Source organism: Symphalangus syndactylus, chromosome 17 (genome assembly GCF_028878055.3).
Source record: "Symphalangus syndactylus isolate Jambi chromosome 17, NHGRI_mSymSyn1-v2.1_pri, whole genome shotgun sequence".
Taxonomy (NCBI): domain Eukaryota; kingdom Metazoa; phylum Chordata; class Mammalia; order Primates; family Hylobatidae; genus Symphalangus; species Symphalangus syndactylus.
In genome coordinates, this window is record NC_072439.2 from 18,790,746 (window position 1) to 18,806,322 (window position 15,577).

The 15,577-nt window shown below is 47.7% G+C and overlaps 1 protein-coding gene across 7 annotated transcripts in view; it reads left to right on the top strand.

Moving 5' to 3' along the window:
• Positions 1–1,748: 1,748 nt before the first annotated feature.
• LOC129465880 (pregnancy-specific beta-1-glycoprotein 7-like) overlaps positions 1,749–15,577 on the top strand; it is a 58,820-nt gene continuing 44,991 nt past the window's right edge. Inside the window, exons 1-6 of one of the 7 annotated variants that reach the window (XM_063621034.1) lie at positions 1,749–2,023; positions 3,246–3,611; positions 9,224–9,502; positions 12,229–12,507; positions 12,908–13,162; positions 14,111–14,796. In XM_063621034.1, the coding sequence (XP_063477104.1) occupies positions 1,942–2,023; positions 3,246–3,611; positions 9,224–9,502; positions 12,229–12,507; positions 12,908–13,162; positions 14,111–14,127 (1,278 nt within the window). In that variant the 5' untranslated portion in view covers positions 1,749–1,941 and the 3' untranslated portion in view covers positions 14,128–14,796. Of the gene's footprint in view, positions 2,024–3,245; positions 3,612–9,223; positions 9,503–12,228; positions 12,508–12,907; positions 13,201–13,515; positions 13,560–14,110; positions 14,799–15,577 lie in introns of those variants that run through there. The other 6 variants (XM_055248547.2, XM_055248548.2, XM_055248550.2 and 3 more) reach the window with 6 other exon arrangements.

The following is a 15,577-nucleotide window of genomic DNA, read 5'->3' on the forward strand; positions in this document are numbered from 1 at the left end:
ACGGGGCTGGAAGGTGATGGAGCTGTAACATAACATATGTGTGACCTCATGTGAAGTGTGCAGATCCATGTGGAATAAAACATACAGCCTGGCCTGGGATTGCTGCCGTTCACACTTCCCTCCCTGTCCACAAGAGGGAGACAGAGTCCCTCCCAGCCTGGAGACTTCCCAGGGGATGCCAACCTCCCTCAGCGGAACCCACAGCCCAGCAGGGTCCACCCTCACCAGGGTCACTTCGGCCCAAGTCCTCAGCGCCCTCCATGCTCCCCACACGGACTCTGTCGGCTCCTCTCTGACCTGGCGGCCGCCAACCTAACACCACTCCCTCTGCAGGTAGCTCCTGCCCCACACACCTGCTCCTTCCCTGGGCCCAGCTAAAGGCATCTCCCAGGGCAGCGCTGGCACACGCGACGCCACACTGGGCGCTTTCCCCTCATGACCTCCCTCCATCCTCATCAACTCTTTCTGTCACTGCTCCCTAAATGCCCGCCCCTGCTCCATCTGTCCTGTTCTCTGGGGCATCCCAGGCCAAGCCTAGCACTGACACAGAACAGCGGCTGCCTGAGGGCCCACAGCCTCCCCGGGAATCAGCCAGGCACCCTGTGTCCTGCCTGCCCGCTGCACCCCGGGGGGCTCAGAGCGCGTGTGATGGTCACACAGAGGCACCATCCGGGATGTGGCCACCTACCCCCAGCTGTCCCTGGGGAAGACAGACCTCTCCTGTGTGCTTGCGGGGAGAAGGGGGGTGTTATTGCTCTTTGCTCCCAGAACACAACTCACCCCCACCCGCCCTCTCAGGTGTGAGCAACGCCCCTCCAGACAGGCTCTCTGGCCACTGCCTGTTCCCCATCTACAGACAGCAGCTTGGCCAGGTCAAAACCCTCAGGACAGACCCCTGGGTATGTCAGCACATGGAGGGCTGAGCCCATCATCGCCTCGGAGTAAGCCGGGATGAATCTCTCCAGCTCTGAACCCCTGCTCTGTCCCAGGCTCCCCTTCCTGCGTCTCAATGAGTCATGTCCCACGGGGTTCCTGGGTAACTCCCCACTTCCTCCTGCACCACCACGGGGAAGGTGTGGTGACCACAGGACAATCAGCTGGGCAGAGAAGAGAGGACCTCAAAGATGGTCAGGAAGAACATGAGAAACCCTGAGCTCCAGCTCAGCCGCCAGACCCCAGGGAGCCATAGAGTGAGCGAGAACTGTCCCTTTGACTATGGGACTCACAGCCCCCACTGAGCAACCAGCACAGGCCTCTCCTCCCAAGAGGCATGAGAGATTCACCCTGCACACCTCCACGAAGGACAGTTTCCTCTGGGACACCCAGGTTCTGAATGTCCATCCTTGGAAGCTGCAGCCAAGCTAGACACGATTACAGAAAGGAAGGGTCCCTCTCACCAGGCAACACACGGCTCACCCACAGCAAAATGGGGTGTCACTATGACAGGGACCTGGTGCAGCTCCAGCCTCCTGCACTGAAGGGGAGAGCCAGATGGGGATGAAAGAGGGCAAAGGGCGTGAATGTGCACCCCGACCCAGAGCCATGGGGACAGCAGGAGGCTGAGGCCCAGGACTGTGTTTGCCCAACCTGCAGGGTATGTGTGTGACTGTGTGGGTCTGTGTGTGTCTCTTCTGTGTGTGTGTGTGTCTGCACAAAGTGTGTGTTGAGGTTTGGTGAAAGAATCACTGCTGAAAAAGGCAGAGACCTCCACAATTCCCAGGGACCTGAAACACAGACAAAAGGAAAAACAGAAGGAGGGACAAGGAGGCAGGACTGAGAGAGGAGGGGACAGAGAGGTGTCCTGGGCCTGACCCCGCCCATGAGCCTGAGAAGTGCTCCTGCCCTGGGAAGACGCTCAGTGCAGAAGGAGGAAGGACAGCACAGCTGACAGCTGTGCTCAGGAAGCTTCTGGATCCTAGGCTCATCTCCACAGAGGAGAACATGCAGGTAGCAGAGACCATGGGGCCCCTCTCAGCCCCTCCGTGCACACAGCACATCACCTGGAAGGGGCTCCTGCTCACAGGTGAGGAGAGAACTTCCTGGGAGAGGACAGGAGGAGGAAGCAGAGTCACTGGATGGGGTCTCCTGGAGAGGATGGGGTTCTAAAAAATAAAGGAAGCCAGCACTTTGGGAGGCTGAGGTGGGTGGATCATGAGATCAGGAGTTCAAGATCAGTCTGGCCAACACAGTGAAGCCCTGTCTCTACTAAAAATACAAAAAATTAACCAGGTATGGTGGCGTGCTCCTGTAATCCTAGCTACTCGGGAGGCTGAGGCAGGAGAATCACGTGAACCCGGGAGGCAGAAGTTGCAGTGAGCCGAGATAGCGCCACTGCACGCTGGCCTGGGCGACAGTACGAGACTCCATCTGAAGAAAAAAAAAGGAAAAAAGAAAAGAAAGGAAAGAAGGCTCTGTTGCAGCCTCGATAGGGGAAAATACACCAGAGAGGGACAGGGGTCAAAACAGGAAAGCCACATTGTACTGGAATTGGTAAGAGGTAGGAAAATCTTAAGTGTTCTGTTTTCCTGATTAATCATCCTGGGCCACCACATTTTCAAAAATGATAATAACAACTGTATCAGATGACACTTCAAATAAAAATATAAACAGGGCATGAAACACTGTCCTCAGCAAAAAACCTCACAATTGGGGAGGAGGGGGAAAAACACCCAGAGTGTGGAGGGCCCTGAGAACTCTCACATCTACAGGAGTCTTGTAGCCTGTTCCAGGCACTGGGGTGCAACCAGGATCACAAAAGTCCCTGTCCTCACGGAGCTCACGCTGTCATGAGGAGGAAGACAGACATGCAAAGAGATCTAGAATGTGAGGTCAGGTGTTGACAAGAACCCTGGAGGGAGCAGAGCAGGGAAAGGTCAGAAAGGGAAGACCCAGGTTCTCTGAAGGAGGTGTCAGGAAAGAAGTCTAAGGATGCCCTGATGTGAGCAGGACCTGGGGGCAGTGTGCAGGGGGCCGTGCGGACCCCTGGGGAAGAGGATTCCAAACAGAAAAATGCCAAAGTCAGAAGTGTTGAAGGAATGGGGATCATGCTGCTGACCTTGACCTAGTAGGACAGTAGGACACACACACATACACACACACAAACACACATGCCCTTTTGTGTGTGTGTGTGTGTGTGTGTGTCTTCAAGGCTGAGGATTGAAGAGACCTTCTCAAGACCCAGGGCCCCATCTTTTCACCCCAATACATAGGTCTTAATATTAACTGATGCTCTCTCTACCTCCTAGCATCACTTTTACACTTCTGGAATGCACCCACCACTGCCCAATTCACGATTGAAGTCCAGCCACTCAAAGTTTCCGAAGGGAAGGATGTTCTTCTACTTGTGCACAATTTGCCGGAGAATCTTGCTGGCTACTTCTGGTACAAAGGGGAAATGACGGACTTCCAGCATTACATTACATCATATGTAGCAGACCGTCAAATAATTACATCTGGGCCTGCATACAGTGGACGAGTAACACTATATTCCAATGCATCCCTGCTGATCCAGAATGTCACCCGGGAGGACGCAGGATCCTACACCTTAGAAATCATAAAGCGAGGTGATGAGACTAGAGGAGTAACTGGACATTTCACCGTCACCTTATACCGTGAGTGATTCCACATGATCCCTGGGTGTTGGGGGGCAGGGGTCACTTCTACTTCACACACACAGGATTGTCAGGCATGGACTGTGCCTGTGTCCCTCTCTGCATTATGCCCCATGCTGGGGTTTGGACATTTAGTGCAGGACACACACAGAGGAGACAAATTTCAACAGATCAGAATTCCTTTCCCGCATCCAGACCCTGCAGACACTTGCTGCAGAGGAAGGACAGTCTGATGGGGGGACTCAGCAGCAGGAGATCAGTCTCAGCCAAGCTCCTCATGCCCTCTTCATAAATTTCACCCTGAGAAAGACCCTGGAGAACTGAGTAGAGCTTGGCCTCAGGGGCCCCCTGAGATACTCTCAGAGAAGTTCAGCCCTAGAAGCCTCAATCCCAGACGGCTGTCCCTAAATCCTTACTCCAGATAAAGCTGAGGAGCCTGTGCCAGGGCTGGGCTGCGGCTTCTTGGGCAGGGCTTACTGGGACCAGGGATTTACCAGCTGTCTGAGGACTGTGTCTCCTGGAGCTGCTCACCAGCCAGGGCTCAGCCCTCAGAGCCTCACCTGGGCAAGGACAGAGCTTTCTTCACCTGAGACTCAGAGTGGAGAGGACAGAAAGACAAGCTTTGTAGACCATTAGCCAACTGCCTTGGGAGGCTTAGGACAGTCCTTAGAAAGTCTAATGTCCCCAGAAGCAGAAACAGAAGAGAGAAGATGTACCTGGTAGCAGCTTGTCCACAGGGATCTGACCTAAAGGTGCTTTCTCATGGAAGCAAATGAACAATAAATGATGTTTGTGTGAACACCTCCACTGTGCCAAGCATTAGGTCAGGTGACTGTGAATAATTTAAAATTTATTCACAGATAGAATGAAAAGCCACAGTCCATTTGCCATTTAGCTTATTTGACTGAGAGAAAACTGAGGCACAGGAAGGCACAGTCACTGAACCAGAGTCACACAAACACAAAGGGGAAATCAGGGTCACATGAGGTCTGTCTGCAGCCACAGGCCCATCCTCTCCTCCACCAGAAGTGAGGGCTTACTGGGTTCCAAGGACCCCATAGTCATTTATTGGCTCAAATCCTCTCTTCTTAGGCATCCAAACCTCAGAGGAGTGAGAGCAAATGGTCAGCTGAGTAGTCTGTACCCCAGAACTAAATCACCTGCCTCAACCGTCAGAGTCAGTGCAAAAAAACTGTCCAGGCCTCCCCCTCAGATCTTCATCCCCATCCCTGAACCTGAAATCCTGTGTTTCCCAAAGTGTCCATGTCACTGTTATGAGAGGATCAAGGAGAGGACCTTGTTTTCTTTCCGCGCTCACCCCCTACACTAGCACAGGCCCAGCGAGAGAGACACACTCAGGAGCTCTCACATAACAAATGAAGGAATCGAATGAAGAAATGAATGATCCAAAACCTCTTTAGAGACTGGATCTTGGATGCAGAATCCTAGGAGGTTCTAGCCATACCTGTCCCTTGTCCTTCAGAGGCTGACACCCATGTTTCATCCCCCCACTACCTCTTGCCCCTAAAGCCACCCCACCTCGTGTAACTCTGAAGCTCTTTGGCCACCGGAGGGTTCTCAGGGCTCCTTGGTCCTGGACTGTGGAACTGGGGGCACCTGGTCCCTGGGGTCTCTGAAGTCAGTGTAGCCCTCACTGCTCACTGCCATGGTGTCTCTACCTCTCTCTGCTTCTCTGTGTCCCTCATCTTCCTCCCACTTCATTCTGACTGGCAAGCCCTGTCCTGCACAGCTTCTTCCTCCACCCCTAGGCCTTCCACAGACACTCCCTCTAACTAGGCTGGCTGTTCTGTTCCCTTCCCACTAACACTGTGGCCTGGCCCATCTCCCAGGAAATAGGAAAGGTGCAGAAATCACTGGAGTTGTCACTCCTGCCAGGCTTCATCTCGAGCCAATGTCCCCAGGTCACTAAGAGAATGACCTTCCACTGTATTCCCATCCAGGGCTCTTTCCCTTTGTGAGGCTGACCTGTGGACAAGACCATGGGACAGGGATAGGCAGTTCCTCCATCGACTCTTATAATTGCCAGACAAGTTCTTCTGGCCTCCTGCACACAGACACACAAAAAATTTTATCGAAATTGTGATTTGTAGTAAAGAAAGATTTTAAGGACTCCAAGTCTGCGATACAGGAGGACGGAGGTTTATTATTCCTCAAATCAGCCTCCCCGGTGGATCAGGGGTTAGAGATTTTCAAGGATAGTTTCAGGGTCACAGGACTAAAAAATGAGTACTGCTGATTGTTTGGTGATGGAATCATGCGGGCGGAGGGAAATGATCTGTTTGTGCTTGAATCCGCCTCTAGGTAGGGACCACATGACTGGCTGAGCCATTAGTCATAGGTATGGATGAGGTCAACCAGTTGCCAGAATGCAAAAGAATGAGAAACATCTCAAAAGACCAATCTCACGTTCTACAATAGTGATGTTATCTACAGGAGCAATTAGTTACAAATTTTGTAAACTCTGGCCAAATGACATTTGAGCAGTCAGGGATTATAGAAACTGTGCCTACATTTTAGCAGAATTCAGTTCCCTCCTATCATCTTAACCTCATGGTCTTTCACTAGTTTTACAAAGGCAGTCCCTGTGCAAAGTAAGGGTGTTAGTTTTATGGAGGAACTATTATCATTCCTGCTTCAAGGTTAAACCATAAATTAAATTCCTCCCAAGGTTAGCCTGGCCTATGCCCAGGAATGAGTGAGGACAGCCAGCCTGAGACTAGATGCCAGATGGTGTCAGCCATGCTAGTTTGCTGTCACTGTTGTAATCTTTGCACTGACTCACCAGAGTGTCAGAGGCTGGACAGGCCTGCAGTCCCCAAAGCCCATGGGCTCATTTCACCCATTTCACTCGTTACTCCATCCTCAACCTGCTATGGAGCTCACATTCTCTGGTCACTTCCTAGAGACTTCTGGCTTCCTGTCAGGCAGATAACAAGCTTGAAATTTGTCACTCGGTTCTAACACTAAGTAAAAAGCCGAACAAACTCAAAAGTTAACAACTCGCTAAAATCCCTCAGAGACGGCTGGGCACAGTGGCTCATGCCTGTAATCCCAGCACTTTGGGAGGCCGAGGTGGGCACAAAGTCAGGAGACAGAGATCACCCTGGCTAACATGGTGAAACCCCGTCTCTACTAAAAATACAAAAAATTAGCCGGGTGTGGTGGCGGGTGCCTGTAGTCCCAGCTACTTGGGTGGCCGAGGCAGGAGAATCGCGTGAACCCCGGAGGCGGAGCTTGCAGTAAGCTGAGATCATGCCACTGCAATCCAGCCTGGGCGACAGAGTGAGACTCTGTCTCAGAAAAAAAAATGCTGTTAGAAAACGAAGAATGCTTTTGATGCTTACTGGTAGACTGCACACAGCTGAGGAAAGAATCCCTAGCTTGAGGATGTGTCAATAGAAACTTCCAAAACTGAAACAAGAAAGTTCAAAAAGAGTGGGGAAAAAAAAGTGGAACAACATATTCAACTTCATATTTAATATTTTGTTCTGACAATAGCAATTTTTAAATTTTGTAGTTGTGGGACAACTACAAAGGCTGTAACATACACGTAATGGGAATACTGGTGGTTTTGGGGACCAGTTGGAGGTGGCCCGGTGGGCGCTATCTAATGGTTTTACTGCCTGTGCCACATACAACTGTTTCCTCATGATGATGCCGTATTCACACGTTGGAGTTCTTCGTGTGGGGAGACACACGAGCCATTGGCATCTCACTTAGATTCTTCCTAATTCACACAAACTTACACTCTAGCGGTGTTTCCTGAGCTTAAGAGAAAATGAAGAAAGCATTTCACATACCTGTTTTGGGGTCCTCCCCATTTTTCCTAACTCTGTAGAGAAATTAGAAGCAGGAGTTCTTTCTATATTTACTGACATAACACACATCGCTTCTTTTAATTTGGCATCATTCCTCCCTTTATGTAATTGACGCACTGACCAGTTCTGTCCTTTTAACGGGACTCTCTCTACTTAAGGAGTTGCTAATTTCAAATCACCTTTGGCATCTTTCTTTGAGCATCATGTGATCCTGCTGGAATTCACGGCACACCTCAACCTTATTTTGATCTCAAGAGAAATACTACCAGCAATTGATCTTAGATGTTTGAACCATCAGTAAAAATTTCCACTTATGAAAACATTTTCATGTTTCCTCCAAATGTATTTTTTGTTACTAGAGTGAGAACATAACATGAGGTCTAAACTCCTGACAACATTTTATGGGAAAATTCCAGTATTACAAATTGAGCATCCCAAATCCAGAAATCCAAAATCTGAAATGCTCCAAAACTCAACACTTCTGACCACCGATGTGATGCTAAAAAGAAGTGTTCACTGGTGCATTTTGGATTTTAAATTTTTCAGATTTGGGATGCTAAACCAGTACATATACAGCAAATATTCCAAAATAAAAAAATGAGAAACCCAAAACACTTGGTTTGAAGCTTTCTGCATAAGGAGCACTTTATCCGTATGAACTATAGGCATGAGGCTGTACAGGAGATCTCTAGAACCTCCTCATCCTGCATAACTGAAACCGCACACGGACGGAACAACGCCCTATTCCCCTGATCCCAGCTCCTGGAAACTACTATTCTACTCTCTGATTCACTCTGGAATCAACTGATATGAGGTGCATAGAGTAGTCAAACTCAGAATCAGAGAGTAGAATGTCTAATGAGAGAAAGTATCTGCAAGACTTCTTCCCAAATATTGGTCTAATACCCACCAAACACATATGGTCCATGAGGGCCAGACTTCCATCATCAGTTCATGTTCGCCCTTTCCACCAGTCAGTTCTGCATTTGCAAATATCCAGATGTATTGCTAGAAAGATCCACATGGTCCTCACCTGCGCTCTACAGGGGGAGGGGAGCATCATGGACCCAGAACAGGGAACATGGTCTTGGTCCAAAGCTATCAGCTCTTGCCTGTCCCCTTCACTCTTTGTAGGTCATTCCTTGGACTCTCCTTTATCTTTAGAGGTCACTGGCTCAAGCCAGTCACTATGAGACACCTGGGAAAACTGCCCCACCTTGTGGCTCCACTGCCTGAATACTGAACTGACCTCCAAGCTTGATTCTGGTCTCCCAGTCCCAGGCCAGGCTTTCCAGTACCCAAAGGATTTAAGGACAAGGGGAAGTTCCATCATCCATCTCTAGGATGTCCTTGGAAAGGGAAGCTGCAGAGAAAACATACCTCAGGGGGCAAAGTAAGACTGAAACTAAGAAGATTCCAGCACTGCATGCTCCAAGTGAGGACCACAAGGTGGGCCAGGGAGGCAGATGGAGACGGAGGGACTCAGAGAGGTACCAGGGGCTGTGCCTGCTGGTCCTGTGTCTTTCCATGACCCAATGCTGCTACTCAATTCACACTTAAGAAAGTCTGTGCTTCTCCCACATAAAGCAGGCAGTCTCACAATCTCTGAGCCCTCAGATTGCCATGCATCTGTCTTGTAACACACACACCTGCCATGGGCTTTTAAGGACTTGGGTGGACTGAGAGGTGGGAAATGCCAAATCGGATTGAAAAACGCCTTTGGAGGAATGAAAGTTGACACACACGGCAATCTTGTCTCTGTTTTCTGCACAGTGGAGACTCCCAAGCCCTCCATCTCCAGCAGCAACTTAAACCCCATGGAGGACATGGAGGTTGTGATCTTAACCTGTGATCCTGAGACTCCGGATGCAAGCTACCTGTGGTGGATGAATGGTCAGAGCCTCCCTGTGACTCACAGGTTGCAGCTGTCCAGAAGCAACAGGACCCTGTTTATATTTGGTGTCACAAAGTATATTGCAGGACCCTATGAATGTGAAATACGGAACCCAGTGAGTGCCAGCCGCAGTGACCCAGTCACTCTGAATCTCCTCCGTGAGTATCTTCTGTTCCTCTGGGAGCCAGGCTGCCATCCCAAATACACATGGTCAGAGGCCAGGCCTCTCAGTCTCTCTCAGGTCCAAGTACAGAGACCTTTACCCCTGGACATCAAAGCTGGCCATGACTTTCTGCCCCAGGCAAACCAGAGTAGGCCTAGGCTTGATCAACAATAGGAGAAAAGAGGCTGCTCCTGTCATGGAGACTCAGGGTCCACAGCTTGTGATGGGAGAAACAGGTGAATGTCTCAGGCTCCAGATCAGTGAACACAGCGGGGATTTGGCTGGGACTTCAGTGTTGCCACTTGGCTCACAGGGTCACTGTGGCCCTTCCACAGACCAGGAGTTTCCCTTCCCTCTGACAGTATCACCTGTGACTTTATTCTCTTTGCTCCAGATGGTCTGGATGCCCCCACCATTTCTTCCTCATATACCTATTACCATACAGGGGAAGTCCCCAAGCTCTCCTGCCTCACAGACTCTCACCCACTGGCAGAGCATTTTGGCTGATTGATGGGAAGGTCCAGCAATCAGCACAAGTGTTCCTTATCCCCCAAATCACTAAAACATACAGAGGGGTCTATGTCTGTTTCATCCATAACTCAGCCACTGGTGGAACAAATCTCATAATCAGGAGCATCATAGTCCCTGGTAAGTGGCTCCCTGGAGCATTGGCAATATGTTTTCCAGTGCAGTCTATCTAGCTATCAGGGAAGAGCCACCTGCCCTCTGCAAAGGGAGAGGGAAAATAAAAAAACCAGGACAGGGAATATGTTTCTGCTCCAAAACCACCAGCTTTTGCCTGTCCTCTTCACTCTTTCTAGATCATTCTTTAGACTATACACTAACAGTGAACAATCTGAAAGGAAATTAAGGAAAGAATTTCAATTCACATTAACATCAAAGGAATAAAATATTTTGGAATAAGTTTAACCAAAAAAGTCAAATGATTATACCCTGAATACTACAAAACATTGCTGAAAGAAATTAAAGACGATATCAATATATGGAAAGACGTTTCATTTTCGTGGATTGGAAGAATCAATATTGTTAGAAAGACAATACTACCCAAAGTGAGTTGCAGATTCAATGCAACCCCTACCAGAATCCCAGTAACATTTTTTGCAGAATTAGAAAATTCTGTCCTAAATCTGACCTGACAGGCTCTTATTAATGACTGCCACAACAGAAACACCGAGAAAAAGATGCAACCATGAAAAGGTGGAAAGCTCTGATGACATAGAAAATAGCAATCAGCCTTTCTCGCATCCCAAAACCTTCAAAAATATACCAGTGCAGCATGGCCAGTATGGAATTGACCGAAAACTAATCACCAAGCTAGAAACGTGGTGAGAGGAAAAAAAAAAAAGGGCAATAATATATTTGGCTTATCAACTCCCACTTTTGCCTACTAATCTGATGCTGAAAAGAAATGCTCACTGAAGTATTTTAGATTTTGAATCTTTCAGATTTGGGATGCTAAACCAGTAAGTATATGACAAATATTTCAGAGTGAAAAAATGTCAGAAATACAAACACTTTTTGTCCTAAGTCTTATGCAGAAGAAATACTCAATCTATGTGAACTATAGGCATCAAGCTGTACAGCAGATCTCTAGAACCTCCCCACCTTGCATAACTGAAACTTCACAGCCATGAACAACTTCTGATTCTCCCCACTCCCAGCTCCTGGCAACCAGCAGTCTCTTCTCATATTCACTCTGGAATCCACTTACATGACATCCCTAGAGTAGTCGAACCCATGGAATCAGAGGGTAGAATGTCCAATGAAAGAAAATATTTCTAAAACTTCTCTCCAAATTTGTCTCATATCCATCAAACACACATAGCCCATGAGGACCGGATTTCCACCAGTTCATTCCCACCCATTCCACCAGTCAGCTCTGCATTTGCAAATGTCCACATGTATTTCTGGGAAGATCCACGTGGTCCTCACCTGCCCTCTGCAGGAGAGGAAACTTAAGGAACCCAGGACAGGGAACATGGTTCTGCTCCAAAGCCACCAGCTCTTGCCTGTCCCCTTCACTCTTTCTAGATCATTCCTTGCACTTTTCTCTATCTTTAGAGGTCACTGGTTCAAGTAAGCCATCATGAAACACCTGCAAAAAATTGCCCCACCTTGTGCCTCCACTGCCTGATGACTGAACTGACCTCCAGTCTTGACTCTGGTCTCCCCTGTGTTATTTCTGCTGAAACATCCAGTCCTAGCCCACGCTGCTCAGTATCTTCAGGGTTTCAGGACACTGGGAAGTCCCATTATTACTCATCTCTAGAATGTCCTTGGAAATGGAAGCTGCAGAGAAATCATATCTAGGGGGGCAAAGTAGGATGGAATTTGGAAGGGGCCCAGCAGTTGCACATTCCAGTTCAGGAACCCAAGGTGAGCCAGCCAGTCAACTGATGAGGGAGGGACTGGGAGGGGTACCAGGGGCTGTGACTCCCACTGATGTGTCTGTCTATGACCCAACACTGCTGCTCAATTGACCCTTGAGAAAGTCTGTGCTTCCCTAAGACAGAGCAGGCGGCCTCACAGTCTTTGAGCCCTTAGATCATCATGCATCTGTCTTGTGACACACGCACCAGCTATTGGCTTTCAAGGACTTGGGTGGGCTGAGAGGTGAGAGATGCCAACTCTGATTGAAGGATGCCTGTGGAGGAATCAAATGTGCCACACAGGACAATCTTCTCTCTGTTATCCACACAGCAAAGCTGCCCAGGCCATACATCACCATCAACAACTTACACCCCAGGGAGAATATGGATGTCTTAGCCTTCACCTGCGAACCTAAGAGTGAGAACTACACCTACATGTGGTGGCTAAATGGTCAGAGCCTCCCAATCAGTCCCAGCGTAAAGCGACCCATTGAAAACAGGATCCTCATTCTACCCAGTGTCACGAGAAATGAAACAGGACCCTATCAATGTGAAATACGGGACCGATATGGTGGCATCCGCAGTAACCCAGTCACTGTGAATGTCCTCTGTGAGTATCTTTTGTTCCTCTGTGGGCCAGGACATCAGCTTAAGTCCAAACGACCAGAGGCCAGGCCTCTCAGTCTCTCTCCGGTCCAAGTATAGACACCTTTACTTCTGGACATCCGAGCTGGCCATGACTCCCTGCCCTGGGAAAACCTGGGTAGGCTCAGTTTTAACCAAGAATATAAGTGGAGGGGACACTCTTGTCATGGGAGACTTGGGGCCCACAGCTTGTGATGGGAGAAACAGGTGAATACCTCAGGCTTGGGCTCAGTGAACATAGAAGGGGTTTGGCTGGGACTTGAGTCTGTGTCTTGACTCAGAAGGTCACTGTGTTCCTTTAAGAGACGAGGAGCATCCCCTTCCCTGGGATGACATCACCTGTAGCTTTATTCTTTTTGCTCCAGATGGTCCAGACCTCCCCAGAATTTACCCTTCATTCACCTATTACCGTTCAGGAGAAAACCTCTACTTGTCCTGCTTCGTGGACTCTAACCCACCGGCACAGTATTCTTGGACAATTAATGGGAAGTTTCAGCTATCAGGACAAAAGCTCTCTATCCGCCAAATTACTACAAAGCATAGCGGGCTCTATGCTTGCTCTGTTCGTAACTCAGCCACTGGCAAGGAAAGCTCCAGATCCATAACAGTCAACGTCTCTGGTAAGTGGATCCCAGCATGCTTGGCAATAGGGTTTTAGGTGGAGTCTATCTGGCTTTCAGAGAAGAGTCAGGAAAACATTTTTATTCCCAGCCTGTGTGCCATGGGCACAAGCAAATCCCAAACTCTCCTCCTGAACCCTCCCAATTTGTCTAAGGATTTCCAAAACTTTAACAAACAGGCTATCTTCATAAAATTCCCAGCCCAGACCAAGCAGGAAAAACATGGATTTCATTGAAATAATTGATAATAATGAGGGTAATGTTTTTATGATTTTTATTTGAAAATTTGCTGATTCTTTAAATGGTTTGTTTTCTAGATTTATGGAATTTTTTCTCTTTCAATCTATCTATAGCTTATAGCAGTTCAATAAACTATACTTCTGGGAATGATAATTGAAACATTTATTTTGCTCTCTTCCTGACTGCCCCAGAATTGGGCAACTATTCATGAGTATTGATATGTTTATGGTAATACACATATTTTCACAAGTACAGTAAAAATCTGCTCTCTTTGTAACAGGACACACTTGAAATCATTGATTATATTACCAAGGCTTTGACTGGGATGTTATATTTAAGAATATAGATAGAATGAACCAATATGAACTGCAGGCAAAGTCTGAAGTCAGCCTTGGTTTGGCTTCCTATTCTCAAGAGTTTTGTAAAATTTTAATCTGAGATTCCTTATAAAAACTTAGAGCAAAGAAAATTTTAAAAGAGAGTCTACATGGTCCATTGCTACTCTTGCTGCACTTATGTAAAGAATCAGACCACGTTTGAAGAAACTCAACCTATTTTGCAAACAAATTTATTCTACTGAAGTTATCATTGGTAAAAATAGAGATGCCCATAGAGAGAAAAATTATGTGGAAAATAAAAACTGTAGTACACCTGTTATGAGATTGCAGCCCTGTTCATTGTTTCTGTGTTTTTATTATCCACCTGTAGACTGGACATTACCCTGAATTCTACCAGTTCCTCCAATTCCATTTTCTCCCACGGAATCACTAAGAGCAAGACCCACGCTGTTCCAGAAGCCCTATAAGCTGGAGGTGGACAACTCAATGTAAATTTCATGGGAAAACCCTTGGACGTGAAGCATGAGCTACTCAGAGCTCAGCAAAATGTTCAACACCATAATGACCGCCGCTCAAACGATAAACCAGGACAACAAGCTGATGACTTCACACTGTGGACAGTTTTTCCCAAGATGTCAGAACAAGACTCCCCATCATGATGAGGCTTTCACCCCTCTTAACCGTCCTTGCTCATGCCTGCCTCTTTCAATTTGCAGGATAATGCAGTCATTAGAATTTCACATGTAGTAGCTTCTGAGGGTAACAACAGAGTGTCGGATATGTTATCTCAACCTCAAACTTTTACATAACATCTCAGGGGAAATGTGGCTCTCTCCACCTTGCATACAGGGCTCTCAATAGAAATGAACGCAGAGATATTGCCTGTGTGTTTGCAGAGAAGATGGTTTCTATAAAGAGGTAGGAAAGCTGAAATCATAGTAGAGTCCCCTTTAAATGCACATTGTGTGGATGGCTCTTACCATTTTCTAAGAGATACATTGTAAAACGTGACAGTAATACTGATTCTAGCAGAATAAAACATGTACCACATTTGCTAATACTGTTCTCTTAAAATAATTTTAAAGGAATGGGGTGGGCCCTCCCATGTGTCCAGGCCAGGTCTCTGAACAGAATCCTCCATCTGCAGTAACAATGCCTAAGAAGATGATATGGACTTGGTCCTGATATGCAGCCATCCCTGTATACCCTTCCCCTGCTGCAGGGCCGTACCAGCCCAGGGCCCAAATCTTCAGCTGCAGAGCTGAGAGAGAACGTGGGATACCCAGCATCACTTACTTTCTTCCAGTCCACTGCAGTGGCTACCGGCATGGCCCATTTACCCCTGAGGACACCCATCTGCTGACCCATAGTTTCTAAGAGTCAGACTTTCCTGGCTTCTTTGAGCCCAAGCTACTTTCGCTCTGCTGAACCCTTCTTCTCCCCACAGGTGTCATTGCATTAGCAGACACCTCTTTCAGCTGCAGCTAACAAGTAAGCCAACACCCAGACCCCAGAGGATAAACAAGGATTTCAAAACCTACTGTGTCCAATGGAGATGCCCATTTGTGGGTGGAAAGCCACCCAGGTGCTGAGGCAAGAGACTGAGGGCACGAGCTGTTCCAGTATAATAAAATATAAAACAAGAATAGTTATACCAGATATAGATCTTAGATATGATTATATATGAATATCATTAATCATTAGTTGGTAGCAATTACTCTTTATTCCAATATTATAATAATCCTTGCTCTATAATCATCACCTAGGAAAAGCCAGGCCATACAGAGATAGGAGCTGAGGAGACATAGTGAGAAGTGACCAGAAGACAAGAGTGTGA